Source organism: Pseudophryne corroboree, chromosome 6 (genome assembly GCF_028390025.1).
Source record: "Pseudophryne corroboree isolate aPseCor3 chromosome 6, aPseCor3.hap2, whole genome shotgun sequence".
NCBI lineage: Eukaryota > Metazoa > Chordata > Amphibia > Anura > Myobatrachidae > Pseudophryne > Pseudophryne corroboree.
Genome location: NC_086449.1, coordinates 585,327,433 through 585,345,279, shown reverse-complemented (window position 1 = coordinate 585,345,279; position 17,847 = coordinate 585,327,433). Strand labels below are relative to the sequence as shown.

The following is a 17,847-nucleotide window of genomic DNA, read 5'->3' as shown; positions in this document are numbered from 1 at the left end:
TTTACCCAGAACCCTTGTGCATTGATGCACTGAGACTTGGTTCGGTTTTAGGAGGTTCCTGACTAGCTCGGATAACTCCCTGGCTTTCTCCTCCGGGAGAAACACCTTCTTTCTGGACTGTGTCCAGGATCATCCCTAGGAACAGAAGACAAGTCGTCGGAACCAGCTGCGATTTTGGAATATTGAGAATCCAAATCGTGCTGCCGCAACACTACCTGAGATAGTGCTACACCGACTTCCAAGTGTTCCCTGGATCTTACCCTTATCAGGGAATCGTCCAAGTAAGGGATAACTAAAATTTCCTTCCTTCGAAGGGATATCATTTCGGCCATTACCTTGGTAAAGAACCGGGGTGCCGTGGACCATCCCTACGGCAGCGTCCGAACTGATAGTGACAGTTCTGTACCATAACCTGAAATACCCTTGGTGAGAAGGGTAAATTTTGACATGAAGGTAAGCATCCTTGATGTCCCGAGACATCATGTAGTCCCCTTCTTCCAGGTTTGCAATCACTGCTCTGAGTGACTCAATTTTGAATTTGAACCTCTGTATGCAAGTGTTCAAAGATTTTAGATTTTAAAATCGGTCTCACCGAGCCGTTTGGCTTCGGTACCACAATAGTGTGGAATAATACCCCGTTCCCTGTTGCAGGAGGGGTATCTTGATTATCACCTGCTGTGAATGGTTTCCAAAACTGCCTGTCAGCGGGAGACGTCGGTAAAACAGACCTTTGGAAACGGCGAGGGGGATACGTCTCGAATTCCAATTTGTACCCCTGAAATATTACCTGAAGGATCCAGGGGTCTACTTGCGAGTGAGCCCACTGCGCACTGAAATTCATTGAGAACGGGACCCCACCGTGCCTGAACTTGTAAAGCCCTAGCGTCATACTGAGGGCTTGGCAGAGGCGGAAAAGAGTTTCTGTTCCTTGGAACTGGCTGATCTCTGCAGCCATTTTCCTCTCCCTCTGTCACGAGCAGAAAAGAGGAACCCTTTTGTCCGCTTGCCAACCAGGACTGCGCCTGATAATACGGCGTCTTATTTTGAGAGGCGACCTGGGGTACATCCCCTTTTTTGTTAAGGCAATACTTCCAAATGCCGTTTGGAATCCGCATCACCTGACCACTTTACTGGTATAAGTGGACAACGCACTTATACTTGATGCCAGTCGGCAAATATTCCGCTGTGCATCATGCATATATAGAAATGCATCTTTTAATTGCTCTATAGGCAATAATATACTGTCCTTATCTAGGATATCAAATTTCCAGTCAGGGAATCCGACCACGCCAACCCAGCACTGCACATCCAGGCTGAGGCGATTGCTGGTCGCAGTATAACACCAGTATGTGTGTAAATACATTTTAGGATACCCTCCTGCTTTCTATCAGCAGGATCCCTAAGGGCAGCCATCTCCAGAGAGGGTAGAGCCCTTGTTCTTACAAGCGTGTGAGCGCCTTATCCCCCCTAGGGGGTGTTTCCCAACGCACCCTAACCTCTGGCGGGAAAAGGTATACTGCCAATAACTTTTTAGAAATTATCAATTGTTATCGGGGGGAAACCCACGCATCATCACACACCTCATTTTATTTCTCAGATTCAGGAAAACTACAGGAAGTTTTTCCTCACCAAACATAATACCCCTTTTTTTTTGGTGGTATTTATATTATCAGAAGAGTGTAAACTTTTTCCATTGCCTCAATCATGCAATGTGTGGCCCTATTGGAAATCACGGTTGTCTCTTCACCGTCGACACAGGAGTCAGTATCCGTGTCGGCGTCTGTATCTGAGGTAACGGGCGCTTTAGAGCCCCTGTATGAGACGTCTGGACATGCACAAGCTGAGTAGCCGGCTGTCTCATGTCAACCACTGTCTTTTATACAAAGCTGACACGTCACGCAATTTCAACAGTACATCCACTCAGGTGTCGACCCCCCAGGGGGTGACAACACTATTACAGACACTCTACTCCGTCTCCTCATCATTTTTCTCCTCATACATGTCGACACAAACGTACCGACACACAGCACACACACAGGGAATGCTCTGATAGAGGACAGGACCCCACTAGCCCTTTGGGGAGACAGAGGGAGAGTTTGCCAGCACACACCAGAGCGCTATATATATATATACAGGGATAACCTTATATAAGTGTTTTTCCCTTTATAGCTGCTGTATTGTTTATACTGCGCCTAATTTGTGCCCCCCTCTCTTTTTTTAACCCCTTTCTGTAGTGTAGTGACTGCAGGGGAGAGCCAGGGAGCTTCCCTCCAACTGAGCTGTGAGGGAAAATGGCGCCAGTGTGCTGAGGAGATAAGGACGCCGAGAAAGGGGCGGAGCCTATCATCCGTTTTCTTGTATGTTTTGGCAGGGGTTAAATGCATCCATATAGCCCAGGAGTTATATGTGATGCATTTATTTTAGCCATAAAAGGTTTTCTATCGATTTATTGCGTCTCAGGGCGCTGCCCCCCCAGCGCCCTGCACCCTCAGTGACCGGAGTGTGAAGTGTGCTGAGAGCAATGGCGCACAGCTGCGGTGCTGTGCGCCTACCTTTATCTGAAGACAGGAAAGTCTTCTGCCGCCGATTTTTCCGGACCTCTTCGCTCTTCTGGCTCTGTAAGGGGGCCGGCGGCGCGGCTCCGGTGACCCATCCAGGCTGAACCTGTGATCGTCCCTCTGGAGCTAATGTCCAGTAGCCTAAGAAGCCCAATCCACTCTGCATGCAGGTGAGTTCGCTTCTTCTCCCCTTAGTCCCTCGATGCAGTGAGCCTGTTGCCAGCAGGTCTCACTGAAAATAATAAACCTAAACTAAAACTTTCACAAAGAGCTCAGGAGAGCCCCTAGTGTGCACCCTTCTCGTCGGGCACAGAAAATCTAACTGAGGCTTGGAGGAGGGTCATAGGGGGAGGAGCCAGTGCACACCAGGTGATCCTAAAGCTTTCTTTAGATGTGCCCTGTCTCCTGCGGAGCCGCTATTCCCCATGGTCCTTACGGAGTTCCCAGCATCCACTAGGACGTTAGAGAAACTACAGGTAGTTTTTTCACCCCCCACATAATACCCCTTTTTGTGGTACTTGTAGTATCAGAGATATGCAAAGTCTCCTTCATTGCCGTGATCATATAACGTGTGGCCCTACTGGAAAATACGTTTGTTTCTTCACCGTCGACACTAGATTCAGTGTCCGTGTCTGGGTCTGTATCGACCGACTGAGGTAAAGGGCGTTTTACAGCCCCTGACGGTGTCTGAGACGCCTGGGCAGGTACCAACTGGTTTGACGGCCGTCTCATGTCGTCAACTGATTTTTGTAATGTGCTGACATTATCACGTAATTCCATAAACAAAGCCATCCATTCCGGTGTCGACTCCCTAGGGGGTGACATCACCATTACCGGCAATTGCTCTGCCTCCACACCAACATCGTCCTCATACATGTCGACACACACGTACCGACACACAGCAGACACACAGGGAATGCTCTATTGAAGACAGGACCCCACTAGCCCTTTGGGGAGACAGAGGGAGAGTTTGCCAGCACACACCCAAGCGCTATAATATATATGGGAACAACCCTATATAAGTGTTGTATCCTTATAGCAGCTTAAATATATTAATATCGCCAAAAAAAGTGCCCCCCCTCTCTGTTTTACCCTGTTTCTGTAGTGCAGTGCAGGGGAGAGTCCTGGGAGCCTTCCTCACAGCGGAGCTGAGCAGGAAAATGGCGCTGTGTGCTGAGGAGAATAAGCCCCGCCCCCTATTTCGGCGGGCTCTTCTCCGGAATCTGTGAGATCTGGCAGTGGTTAAATACATCCATATAGCCTCAAAGGGCTATATGTGATGTATTTTTAGCCATAAAAAGGTATTATATATTGCTGCCCAGGGCGCCCCCCCAACGCCCTGCACCCTCCGTGACCGCTGTGTGAAGTGTGCCGACAACAATGGCGCACAGCTGCAGTGCTGTGCGCTACCTCAGGAAGACTGAAAAGTCTTCTGCCGCCTGCTTCTGGACCTCTTCCATCTTCGGCATCTGCAAGGGGGGTCGGCGGCGCGGCTCCGGGACGAACCCCAGGGTGAGACCTGTGTTCCGACTCCCTCTGGAGCTAATGGTGTCCAGTAGCCTAAGAAGCCAATCCATCCTGCACGCAGGTGAGTTCACTTCTCTCCCCTAAGTCCCTCGATGCAGTGAGCCTGTTGCCAGCAGGACTCACTGAAAATAAAAAACCTAAAAACTTTTTCTAAGCAGCTCTTTAGGAGAGCCACCTAGATTGCACCCTGCTCGGACGGGCACAAAAACCTAACTGAGGCTTGGAGGAGGGTCATAGGGGGAGGAGCCAGTGCACACCACCTGATCCTAAAGCTTTATTTTTGTGCCCTGTCTCCTGCGGAGCCGCTAATCCCCATGGTCCTGACGGAGTCCCCAGCATCCACTAGGACGTTAGAGAAAACATTTTCCATAGCCTCAATCATGTAACGTGTGGCCCTACTGGAAGTCACATTCGTCTCTTAATCGTCGACACTGGAGTCAGTATCCGTGTCGGCGTCTGTATCTGCCATCTGCGGTAACGGGCGTTTTAGAGCCCCTGATGGCTTTTGAGACACCTGGACAGGCACAGGCTGAGTCGCCGGCTGTCTCATGTCATCAATCTTTTGTAAAGAGCTGACTCACATAATTCCTTCCATAAGCTCATCCACTCAGATGTCGACTCCCTAGGGGGTGACATCTCTGTTACAGGCAATTGCTCCGCCTCCACCTCATTTTCCTCCTTATACATGTCGACAACGTACCGACACACAGCACACACACAGGGAATGCTCTGATAGAGGACAGGACCCCACTAGCCCTTTGGGGAGACAGAGGGAGAGTATGCCAGCACACACCAGAGCGCTATATATATATATATATATATACAGGGATAACCTTATATAAGTGTTTTTCCCCTTATAGCTGCTGTATTGTTATACTGCGCCTAATTAGTGCCCCCCTCTCTTTTTTAACCCCTTTCTGTAGTGTAGTAACTGCAGGGGGGAGCCAGGGAGCTTCCCTCCAACGGAGCTGTGAGAGAAAATGGCGCCAGTGTGCTGAGGAGATAGGCTCCGCCCCCTTCTCGGCGGCCTTTTCTCCCGTTTTTCTGTGGAATCTGGCAGGGGTTAAAATTCATCCATATAGCCCTGGGGGCTATATGTGATGTATTTTCGCCAGCCAAGGTGTTTTTATTGCTGCTCAGGGCGCCCCCCCCTAGCGCCCTGCACCCTCAGTGACCGAAGTGTTAAGTGTGCTGAGGAGCAATGGCGCACAGCTGCAGTGCTGTGCGCTACCTTGGTGAAGACAGGATGTCTTCTGCCGCCGATTTTCCGGACCTCTTCTTGCTTCTGGCTCTGTAAGGGGGCCGGCGGCGCGGCTCTGGGACCGAGCTCCGAGGCTGGGCCTGTGTTCGGTCCCTCTGGAGCTAATGGTGTCCAGTAGCCTAAGAAGCCCAATCCACTCTGCACGCAGGTGAGTTCGCTTCTTCTCCCCTTAGTCCCTCGATGCAGTGAGCCTGTTGCTAGCAGGTCTCACTGAAAATAAAAAACCTAAAACTAAACTTTCACTAAGAAGCTCAGGAGAGCCCCTAGTGTGCATCCTTCTCGGCCGGGCACAAAAATCTAACTGAGGCTTGGAGGAGGGTCATAGGGGGAGGAGCCAGTGCACACCAGGTAGTCCTAAAGCTTTACTTTTGTGCCCAGTCTCCTGCGGAGCCGCTATTCCCCTTGGTCCATACGGAGTTCCCAGCATCCACTAGGACGTCAGAGAAAATAAGAATTTACTTACCGATAATTCTATTTCTCGTAGTCCGTAGGCCCATAGACACTGTTTACAGGAAATGCAGGAATCGACCTAGTTGAAATTCCTCCATCGGGCCTTACTGGCCTCGCACCACGCAACATATTTTCGCCAAATGCGGTGATAATGCTTTGCGGTTACATCCTTCCTGGCTTGATCAGGGTAGGGATGACTTCATCCGGAATGCCTTTTTCCTTCAGGATCCGGCGTTCAACCGCCCTGCCGTCAATCGCAGCCGCGGTAAGTCTTGGAATAGACAGGGTCCTTGCTGGAGCAGGTCCCTTCTTAGAGGTAGACTCCACGGGTCCTCCGTGAGCATCTCTTGAAGTTCCGGGTACCAAGTCCTTCTTGGCCAATCCGGAGCCACAAGTATAGTTCTTACTCCCCTCCGTCTTATAATTCTCAGTACTTTTGGTATGAGAGGAAGAGGAGGGAACACATACACTGACTGGTACACCCACGGTGTTACCATAGCGTCCACAGCTATTGCCTGAGGGTCCCTTGACCTGGCGCAATACCTGTCCAATTTTTTGTTTAGGCAGGACGCCATCATGTCCACCTTTGGTTTTTCCCAATGGTTTACAATCATGTGGAAGACTTCTGGGTGAAGTCCCCACTCTCCCAGGTGGAGGTCGTGCCTGCTGAAGAAGTCTGCTTCCCAGTTGTCCACTCCCAGAATGAACACTGCTGACAATGCTATCACATGATTTTCCGCCCAGCGAAAAATCCTTGCAGCTTCTGCCATTGCCCTCCTGCTTCTTGTGCCGCCCTGTCTGTTTACGTGGGCGACTGCCGTGAGGTTGTCCGACTGGATCAGCACCGGCTGACCTTGAAGCAGAGGTCTTGCTTGGCTTAGGGCATTGTAAATGGCCCTCAGTTCCAGAATTTATATGTAGGGAAGTCTCCTGACTTGACCATAGGCCCTGGAAATTTCTTCCCTGTGTGACTGCTCCCCAGCCTTGAAGGCTGGCATCCGTGGTCACCAGGACCCAGTCCTGTATGCCGAAACTGCGTCCCTCTAGAAGATGAGCACCCTGCATCCACCACAGTAGAGACACCCTGGTCCTTGGAGACAGGGTTATCATTTGATGCATTTGAAGATGCGATCCCGACCACTTATCTAAGAGGTCTCACTGGAAGGTCCTCGCATGGAACCTGCCGAATGGAATTGCTTCGTATGAAGCCACCATTTTTCCCAGGACTCGTGTGCAACGATGCACAGATACCCTTTTTGGTTTTAGGAGGTCTCTGACTAGAGATGACAGCTCCTTGGCTTTCTCCTGCGGGAGAAACACTTTTTTCAGTTCTGTGTCCAAAATCATCCCCAGGAACAGTAAGCGAGTGGAAGGAACCAGCTGTGACTTTGGAATGTTCAGAATCCAGCCATGCTGTTGTAGCACCTCCTGAGATAGTGCTACTCCGACCAGTAACTGCTCCCTGGACCTTGCCTTTATAAGGAGATCGTCCAAGTATGGGATAAATAAAAACTCCCTTTTTGAAGGAGTATCATCATTTCTGCCATTACCTTGGTAAACACCCTCGGTGCCGTGGACAGTCCAAACGATAGTGTCTGGAATTGGTAATGGCAATCCTGTACCACAATCTGAGGTACTCCTGGTGAGGAAGGTAAATAGGGACATGCAGGTAAGCATCCTTGATGTCCAGGGATACCATGTAATCCCCCTCGTCCAGGCTTGCAATAACCGCCCTGAGCGATTCCATCTTGAACTTTGTTATGTAAGTGTTCAAGGACTTCCATTTTAAAATGGGTCTCACCGAACCGGCTGGTTTCGGTACCACAAACAGTGTGGAATAGTAACCCCGTCCTTGTTGAAGTAGGGGCACCTTGACTATCACCTGCTGGGAATACAGCTTGTGAATTGCCTCTAGCACAGCCTCCCTGCCTGAGGGAGTTGTCGGCAAGGCAGATTTGAGTAAACGGCGGGGGGGGGGAAGACGCCTCGACTTCCAGCTTGTACCCCTGAGATACTACTTGACGGATCCAGGGATCCACCTGTGAGCAAGCCCACTGATCGCTGAAATTTTTGAGGCGGCCCCCCACCGTACCTGGCTACGCCTGTGGAGCCCCCGCGTCATGCGGTGGACTCAGAGGAAGCAGGGGAAGAATTTGGATTCTGGGAACTGGCTGCTGGTGCAGCTTTTTCCCTCTTCCCTCGTTTTACCCGCCTGCTTTTTTGAAGCCGAAAGGACTGTACCTGACAATACAGTGCGTTTCTTAGGCTGTGAGGAAACCAGAGGTAAAATATTTTCATCCCAGCTGTTGCTGTGGATACGAGGTCCCAGAGACCAACCCCAACCAATTCCTCACCCTTATAAGGCTCTATGTGCCTTTTAAAGTCAGCATCACCTGTCCAGTGTCGGGTCTCCAATACCCTCCTGACAGAATGGACATTGCAATAATTCAGGATGCCAGCCGGCAAAATATTCCTCTGTGCATCCCTCATATATAAGACGACGTCTTATGTTCGCAAAATAGTATCCCTGTTTGAAAGGGGTACAGACCACGCTGCAGCAGTCTGCAGGTCTCAGTCTAGTACCTGAGTGTGTAATTACAGACTTCAGGATAGCCTCCTGCTATTTATCAGCAGGTACCTTCAAAGTGGCCATATCCTAAGACTGCAGTGCCACCTTGACAAACGTGTGAGCGCCTTATCCACCCTAGGGGATATCTCCCAGCGTAACTTATCCTCTGGCGGGAAAGGGTACGCCATCAGTAACTTGTTAGAAATTACCAGTTTCTTATCGGGGAAACCCACGCTTTTTCACACTTCATTCACTCATTTGATGGGGGAACAAAACACTGCCTGCTTTTTCTCCCCACACATAAAACCCTTTGTTTTTAGTGGTACTTGGGTTAATGTCAGAAATGTGTAACACATTTTATATTGCCGGGATCATGTAACGGATGTTCCTAGTGGATTGTGTATATGTCTCAACCTCGTCGACACTGGAGTCAGACTCCGTGTCGACATCTGTGTCTGCCATCTGAGGGAGCGTTGATGGCCTTTGAGACGTCTGGGCAGGCGCGGGCTGAGAAGCCGGCTGTCCCATAGCTGTTACGTCATCCATCATCCAGCCTTTTATGTAAGGAGTTGACACTGTCGGTTAATACCTTCCACCTATCCATCCACTCTGGTGTCGGCCCACAGGGGCGACATCTCATTTATCGGCATCTGCTCCGCCTCCACATAAGTCTCCTCATCAAACATGTCGACACAGCCGTACCGACACACCACATACACAAGGAATGCTCCAATGAGGACAGGACCCACAAAAGCCCTTTGGGGGGACAGAGTGAGAGTATGCCAGCACACACCAGAGCGCTATATAATGCAGGGACTAACTGAGTTATGTCCCCTATAGCTGCTTTTATATAATTTATACTGCGCCTAAATTTAGTGCCCCCCCTCTCTGTTTTAACCCTGTTCTGTAGTGTAGACTGCAGGGGAGAGCCAGGGAGCTTCCCTCCAACGGAGCTGTGAGGGAAAAATGGCGCCAGTGTGCTGAGGAGATAGGCTCCGCCCCTTTTTCGCGGCCTTTTCTCCCGCATTTTTATGGAATCTGGCAGGGGTTAATATACATCCATATAGCCCTGGGGGTTATTTGTGATGTATTTTTGCCAGCCAAGGTGTTTATATTGCTGCTCAGGGCGCCCCCCCCCCCCCAGCGCCCTGCACCCTCAGTGACCGGAGTGTGTGGTGTGCATGAGGAGCAATGGCGCACAGCTGCAGTGCTGTGCGCTACCTTGGTGAAGACTGATGTCTTCTGCCGCCGTTTTTCCGGACCTCTTCTTGCTTCTGGCTCTGTAAGGGGGACGGCGGCGCGGCTCCGGGACCGAACACCAAGGACTGGGCCTGCGGTCGATCCCTCTGGAGCTAATGGTGTCCAGTAGCCTAAGAAGCCCAATCCGGCTGCAAGCAGGCGAGTTCGCTTCTTCTCCCCTTAGTCCCTCGCTGCAGTGAGCCTGTTGCCAGCAGGTCTCACTGAAAATAAAAAACCTAAATCTATACTTTCTTTCTAAGGGCTCAGGAGAGCCCCTAGTGTGCATCCAACCTCGGCCGGGCACAAGATCTAACTGAGGCTTGGAGGAGGGTCATAGTGGGAGGAGCCAGTGCACACCAGGTAGTCATAAATCTTTCTAGAGTGCCCAGCCTCCTTCGGAGCCCGCTATTCCCCATGGTCCTTACGGAGTTCCCAGCATCCACTAGGACGTTAGAGAAATAAGATTTTACTCACCGGTAAATCTATTTCTCGTAGTCCGTAGTGGATGCTGGGCGCCCATCCCAAGTGCGGATTGTCTGCAATACTTGTATATAGTTATTGCCTAACTAATGGGTTATTGTTGAGCGGCTCAGTTATATTTCATACTGTTAACTGGGTATAGTATCACGAGTTATACGGTGTGATTGGTGTGGCTGGTATGAGTCTTACCCGGGATTCAAAATCCTTCCTTATTGTGTCAGCTCTTCTGGGCACAGTATCCTAACTGAGGTCTGGAGGAGGGTCTTAGTGGGAGGAGCCAGTGCACACCGGGTAGTCCTAAAGCTTTCTTTAGTTGTGCCCAGTCTCCAGCGGAGCCGCTAATCCCCATGGTCCTTACAGAGTCCCAGCATCCACTACGGACTACGAGAAATAGATTTACCGGTGAGTAAAATCTTATTTTTGTATACATAGAGTATTACAGTTATTGGACAAATTCAGTTAGCCCCAAAGAGTCCAGAGTTTTAAAATCCGTACAAAACTAGCTCTACGCAAACATTTTATGATTGTTACCTTCCAGAGCTCCACCCTGTTGCTTCAGCTTCAAGTTCTTTGAATGTGGCTTGCCTTCATAGTGAGACATAGCAACAACCGCAGATGAGAAGAACATGTTGCAGATCGGGCAGTATTTGTTCCTATCTACATCTGCATCAACCACCTGCACATACAAACAGTTACCGTTCAGTGAATGACAATACACAGATTATGTAGCAGTACATCTGTAAAGTAGCACAACATTGTATAGAATAGGAACAGACCAGTTTCAGTATCTTTGGTCTGAAAATATAAAACAGCTACTTGAACATTAGCATACCTTAGAATGTATTTAGGGTTTCCTAAGACAACTGCATTTTAAAGGCAATATCAAGAAGTTTTGACCACTGTAAATGCCTAAGCAGCCGATTTACCGAAAGAATCACTTTATTAGGATTATAGTTAGAATTTTCTAAGCAATAATTCCCAAATATGAAGTTGAGGCAGATAACACCATAATCTTCAGCATATTACTGTTCTATTACTACTATTCCTGTTTCATAAACAATGTTTTATCCATTATTGGTTAGCAGCAGAATATTACCGGAACATTATCCGGCTTCATCTTTTTTGCTGGGATGAACTCTTCTCCTTGCTGGATCGATAAATAGCGGCGATATTTATTTGCATGCTTCTTGCTCTGGACAAAGAAAAAATATATACATAGTATGAAAACTGCACACCTACACAATACTAAAAAAAATAAAAAAAAATTATAAAATGAAATATGAAATAGAAAAACTACCTGGTAATGTGCAAGCTTCTGGGATTCAGAAATCAAAACAGCACTGCATACTTTGCAGCTGGTGTCAGTGAAGAGATGACTGTTCTCCTTGATTAAACGATTAACTAAAAAACAAAATTATTACAGAAACATTATTTAAATAACACTTAATGAATTTGTCTAAACCACTCACATTATATATACACACGTGAATATTGTATGGATACACACTATTCCTTTGCCCATCAGTACACAATCTGTTCCAAAATTACCAAAAATCTACACCAATCATTTATATGGCCATGGGGTTCTCTTTAAAATGTACATTGCTTTACACAACATCTTAAGTAAAATAAAGTTGCAATACAATCAGCTCACTTTATTACTTTATTCCCCTGATAATTGCTGGTATTGGAAGAAAAAGTCTTATTTAATACAAACTAGCCCAAAACCCATAGCCCTGTACCTCGGAATTTAAAATTGAAAACACATCTTAAAAATGAACTTTAGATATGTAGTCAGCTTAAGGATATAGGATAAACCTGCTAATCATTTTGTTTAATCCAATCCTTGATATTCCTGCATTTGGTCAAAATAGCCACATCATACAGCACACAGAGGTATATGAAATATATCTCAACGTATTGCTTCCGAGGCGAAGCATGAGCGCTAAGATGTATTAACATCTTGGATGCCAAAAAATAAGAATTTACTCACGGTAATTCTATTTCTCGTAGTCCGTAGTGGATGCTGGGTACTCCGTAAAGACCATGGGGAATAGACGGGCTCCACAGGAGACTGGGCACTCTTAAAAGAAAGATTAGGTACTATATCTGGTGTGCACTGGCTCCTCCCTCTATGCCCCTCCTCCAGACCTCAGTTAGGGAAACTGTGTCCGGAAGAGCTGACATTACTAGGAAAGGATTTGGAATCCAGGGTAAGACTCATACCAGCCACACCAATCACACCGTACAACTCGTGATAACTATACCCAGTTAACAGTATGAAACAACAAATGAGCCTCATTCAACAGATGGCTCATAACAATAACCCTTTAGTTACGCAATAACTATATACATGTATTGCAGAGAGTCTGCACTTGGGACGGGCTCCCAGCATCCACTACGGACTACGAGAAATAGAATTACCGGTGAGTAAATTCTTATTTTCTCTGACGTCCTAGTGGATGCTGGGTACTCCGTAAGGACCACGGGGATTATACCAAAGCTCCCAAACTGGCGGGAGAGTGCGGATGACTCTGCAGCACTGAATGAGCAAACTCAAGGTCCTCCTCAGCCAGGGTATCAAACTTGTAGAATTTTGCAAATGTGTTTGAACCCGACCAAGTAGCAGCTCGGCAAAGTTGTAAAGCCGAGACCCCTCGGGCAGCCGCCCAAGAAGAGCCCACCTTCCTCGTGGAATGGGCCTTTACCGATTTAGGATGCGGCAGTCCAGCCGCAGAGTGTGCAAGCTGAATCGTGCTACAGATCCAGCGAGCAATAGTCTGCTTTGAAGCAGGAGCACCCAGCTTGTTGGGTGCATGCAGGATAAATAGCGAGTCAGTTTTCCTGACTCCAGCCGTCCTGGAAACAGATTTTCAGGGCCCGGACTACGTCCAGCAGCTTGGAATCCTCCAAGTCCTGAGTAGCCGCAGGCACCACAATAGGTTGGTTCAAATGAAACGCTGATACCACCTTAGGAAGAAATTGGGGACGAGTCCTCAATTCTGCCCTGTCCATATGGAAAATCAGATATGGGCTTTTACACGACAAAGCCGCCAATTCTGACACCCGCCTGGCCGAAGCTAAGGCCAACAGCATGACCACCTACCGCGTGAGATATTTTAACTCCACGGTCTTAAGTGGCTCAAACCAATGTGATTTTAGGAAATCCAACACAACGTTGAGATCCCAAGGTGCCACTGGAGGCACAAAAGGGGCTGAATATGCAGCACTCCCTTAACAAACGTCTGAACTTCAGGCAGTGAAGCCAGTTCTTTTTGAAAGAAAATAGACAGGGCCGAAATCTGGACTTTTATGGATCCCAATTTTAGGCCCATAGTCACTCCTGACTGTAGGAAGTGCAGAAATCGACCCAGCTGAAATTCCTCTGTTGGGGCCTCCTGGCCTCACACCAAGCAACATATTTTCGCCATATGCGGTGATAATGTTTTGCGGTCACATCCTTCCTAGCTTTTATCAGCGTAGGAATGACTTCATCCGGAATGCCCTTTTCCATTAGGATCCGGCGTTCAACCGCCATGCCATCAAACGCAGCCGCGGTAAGTCTTGGAACAGACAGGGCCAATGCTGTAGCAGGTCCTGTCGGAGCGGCAGAGGCCATGGGTCCTCTGTGATAATTTCTTGAAGTTCCGGGTACCAAGTTCTTCTTGGCCAGTCCGGAACGATGAGTATAGTTCTTACTCCTCTCTTTCTTATTATCCTCAGTACCTTGGGTATGAGAGGAAGAGGAGGGAACACATAAACCGACTGGTACACCCACGGTGTCACTAGAGCGTCCACAGCTATCGCCTGAGGGTCCCTTGACCTGGCGCAATATCTTTTTAGCTTTTTGTTGAGGCGGGACGCCATCATGTCCACCTGTGGCCGTTCCCAACGGTTTACAATCAGCTTGAAGACTTCTGGATGAAGTCCCCACTCTCCCGGGTGGAGGTCGTGTCTGCTGAGGAAGTCTGCTTCCCAGTTGTCCACTCCCGGAATGAACACTGCTGACAGTGCTAGTACGTGATTCTCCGCCCATCGAAGAATCCTTGTGGCTTCTGCCATTGCCATCCTGCTTCTTGTGCCGCCCTGTCGGTTTACATGGGCGACCGCCGTGATGTTGTCTGACTGAATCAGCACCGGTTGGTTTTGTAGCAGGGATTCTGCTTGACTCAGGGCATTGTAAATGGCCCTTAGTTCCAGAATATTTATGTGTAGGGAAGTTTCCTGACTCGTCCATTGTCCTTGGAAGTTTCTTCCCCGAGTGACTGCCCCCCAACCTCGGAGGCTTGCATCCGTGGTCACCAGGACCCAGTCCTGTATGCCGAATCTGCGGCCTTCGAGAAGATGAGCACTCTGCAGCCACCACAGCAGAGACACCCTGGCCCTCGGGGACAGGGTGATCAACCGATGCATCTGAAGATGCGATCCAGACCACTTGTCAAACAGATCCCACTGGAAGATCCTTGCATGGAACCTGCCGAAAGGAATTGCTTCGTAAGAAGCTACCATCTTTCCCAGGATTCGCGTGCAGTGATGCACCGACACCTGTTTTGGTTTCAGGAGGTCCCAGACCAGACATGATAATTCCTGGGCCTTCTCCTCCGGGAGAAACACCTTCTTCTGTTCTGTGTCCAGAATCATGCCCACGAACAGCAGACGCGTCGCAGGAATCAGCTGTGACTTTGGGATATTCAGAATCCAGCCGTGCTGATGCAGCACTTCCTGAGATAGTGCTACGCTGCCTAGCAACTGCTCCTTGGACCTCGCCTTTATCAGGAGATCGTCCAAGTACGGGATAATCATAACTCCCTTCTTTCGGAGGAGTATCATCATTTCGGCCATTACCTTGGTAAATACCCTCGGTGCCGTGGACAGACCAAACGGCAACGTCTGGAATTGGTAATGACAGTCCTGTACCACAAACCTGAGGTACTCCTGGTGAGGTGGGTAAATGGGGACATGCAGGTATGCATCCTTGATGTCCAGCGACACCATAAAATCCCCCTCTTCCAGGCTTGCAATAACCGCCCTGAGCGATTCCATCTTGAACTTGAACTTTCTTATATAAGTGTTCAAGGATTTTAAATTTAGGATGGGTCTCACCAAACCGTCTGGTTTCGGTACCACAAACATTGTGGAATAGTAACCCCGCCCTTGTTGAAGGGGGGGTACCTTGATTATCACCTGCTGAAGGTACAGCTTGTGAATAGCCGCCAGTACTACCTCCCTTTCTTTGGGAGCAGCTGGCAAGGCTGATTTGAGGTAACGGCGAGGGGGAGTGGCCTCGAACTCCAGTTTGTATCCCTGAGATACCACTTGCAGAACCCAGAGATCCACCTGTGAGCAAACCCACTGGTCGCTGAAGTTCCGGAGATGCGCCCCCACCGCACCTGGCTCCGCCCGTGGAGCCCCAGCGTCATGCGGTGTACTTAAGAGGAAGCAGGGGAGGATTTTTGTTCCTGGGAACTGGCTGTCTGGTGCAGCTTTTTCCCTCTTCCCTTGCCTCTGGGCAGAAAGGAAGCGCCTCTGATCTGCTTGCCTTTCTGAGGCCGAAAGGACTGTACCTGATAATACAGTGCTTTCTTAAGCTATGAGGAAACCCGAGGTAAAAATGTCGACTTCCCAGCTGTTGCTGTGGATACGAGGTCCGAGAGACCATCCCCAAACAACTCCTCACCCTTATAAAGGCAAAACCTCCATGTGCCTTTTAGAATCAGCATCACCTGTCCACTGCCGAGTCCATAATACTCTCCTGGCAGAAATGGACATTGCATTAATTCTAGATGCCAGCCGGCAAATATCCCTCTGTGCATCCCTCATATATAAGACGACGTCTTTAATATGCTCTATGGTTAGCAAAATAGTATCCCTGTCGAGGGTATCAATATTATCTGACAGGGTATCAGACCAAGCTGCTGCAGCACTACACATCCATGCTGACGCAATTGCAGGTCTCAGTATAGTACCTGAGTGTGTATACACAGACTTCAGGATAGCTTCCTGCTTTCTATCAGCAGGCTCCTTTAAGGCGGCCGTATCCTGAGACGGCAGTGCCACCTTTTTTGATTAGCGTGTGAGCGCCTTGTCCACCCTAGGGGATGTCTCCCAACGTAACCTGTCCTCTGGCGGGAAAGGGTACGCCATCAGTAACCTCTTAGAAATCACTAGTTTCTTATCGGGGGAACCCTACGCTTCTTCACACACTTCATTCAACTCATCAGATGGGGGAAAAGTCACTGGTTGCTTTTTCTCCCCAAACATAAAACCCTTTTTAGTGGTAACCGGGTTAATGTCAGAAATGTGCAACACATTTTTCATTGCCGTAAACATGCAACGGATAGCCCTTGTGGATTGTACATTAGTCTCATCCTCGTCGACACTGGAGTCAGACTCCGTGTCGACATCTGTGTCTGCCATCTGAGGTAGCGGGCGTTTTTGAGCCCCTGATGGCCTTTGAGACGCCTGGGCAGGCACGGGCTGAGATGCCGGCTGTCCCACAGCTGTTACGTCATCTAACCTTTTATGTAAGGAGTTGACACTGTTGGTTAATACCTTCCACATATCCACCCACTCTGGTGTCGGCCCCGCAGGGGGTGACATCACATTTATCGGCACCTGCTCCGCCTCCACATAAGCTTCCTCATCAAACATGTCGACACAGCCGTACCGACACACCGCACACACACACAGGGAATGCTCTGACTGAGGACAGGACCCCACTAAGTCCTTAGGGGAGACAGAGAGAGAGTATGCCAGCACACACCACAGCGCTATATATCACAGGGATTTACACTGTACAGAGTGATTTTTCACAATAGCTGCTATTATACACAATTTGCGCCTAAATTTATGTGCCCCCCCCCCCCCCCTCTCTTTTTTTACCCTTCTCGTAGTGTATACTGCAGGGGAGAGCCTGGGGAGCGTCCTTCCAGCGGAGCTGTGAAGAGAAAATGGCGCCAGTGTGCTGAGGAAGATAGCCCCGCCCCCTCCCGCTGTTTTAATAATATTAATGGCGGGGGATTAGGCACATATACAGTGTTATACACTGTATTATGTGCCAATTTGCCAAAGGTATAGATATTGCAGCCCAGGGCGGCGGCGGCGGCGCCCCCCCCCCCCCCCCCCCAGCGCCCTGCACCCACCAGAGCCCGGAGCGTGTGGTGTGCTGTGGGAGCAATGGCGCACAGCTGCAGTGCTGGGCGCTACCTTATTGAAGACCGGAGTCTTCAGCCGCCGATTTTCTCCTGGTTCTTCAGTCTTCTGGCTCTGCAAGGGGGACGGCGGCGCGGCTCCGGGAACGGACGATCGAGGTCGGGCCCTGTGTTCGATCCCTCTGGAGCTAATGGTGTCCAGTAGCCTTAGAAGCACAAGCTAGCTGCAAGCAGGTAGGTTTGCTTCTCTCCCCTCAGTCCCTCGTAGCAGTGAGTCTGTTGCCAGCAGATCTCACTGAAAATAAAAAACCTAACAAATACTTTCTTTTCTAGGAAGCTCAGGAGAGCCCCTAGGGTGCATACAGCTCTGGCCGGGCACAGATTCTAACTGAGGTCTGGAGGAGGGGCATAGAGGGAGGAGCCAGTGCACACCAGATATAGTACCTAATCTTTCTTTTAAGAGTGCCCAGTCTCCTGCGGAGCACGTCTATTCCCCATGGTCCTTACGGAGTACCCAGCAACCACTAGGACGTCAGAGAAATAGGATTTTGGTTACCTGCCGGTAAATCCTTTTCTCGTAGTCCGTAGAGGATGCTGGGGTCCACATTAGTA

At 49.3% G+C, this 17,847-nt stretch overlaps 1 protein-coding gene across 4 annotated transcripts in view; it reads right to left on the bottom strand.

Moving 5' to 3' along the window:
- ZNF346 (zinc finger protein 346) overlaps positions 1-17,847 on the bottom strand; it is a 254,243-nt gene that overhangs the window by 190,665 nt on the left and 45,731 nt on the right. For all 4 annotated transcript variants that reach the window (XM_063927942.1, XM_063927945.1, XM_063927944.1 and 1 more), the window contains exons 2-4: positions 11,382-11,485; positions 11,181-11,276; positions 10,616-10,760 (exon numbers count right to left, since the gene is read on the bottom strand). In XM_063927942.1, coding sequence (XP_063784012.1) covers positions 10,616-10,760; positions 11,181-11,276; positions 11,382-11,485 — 345 coding nt within the window. The remainder of the gene's footprint in view (positions 1-10,615; positions 10,761-11,180; positions 11,277-11,381; positions 11,486-17,847) is intronic.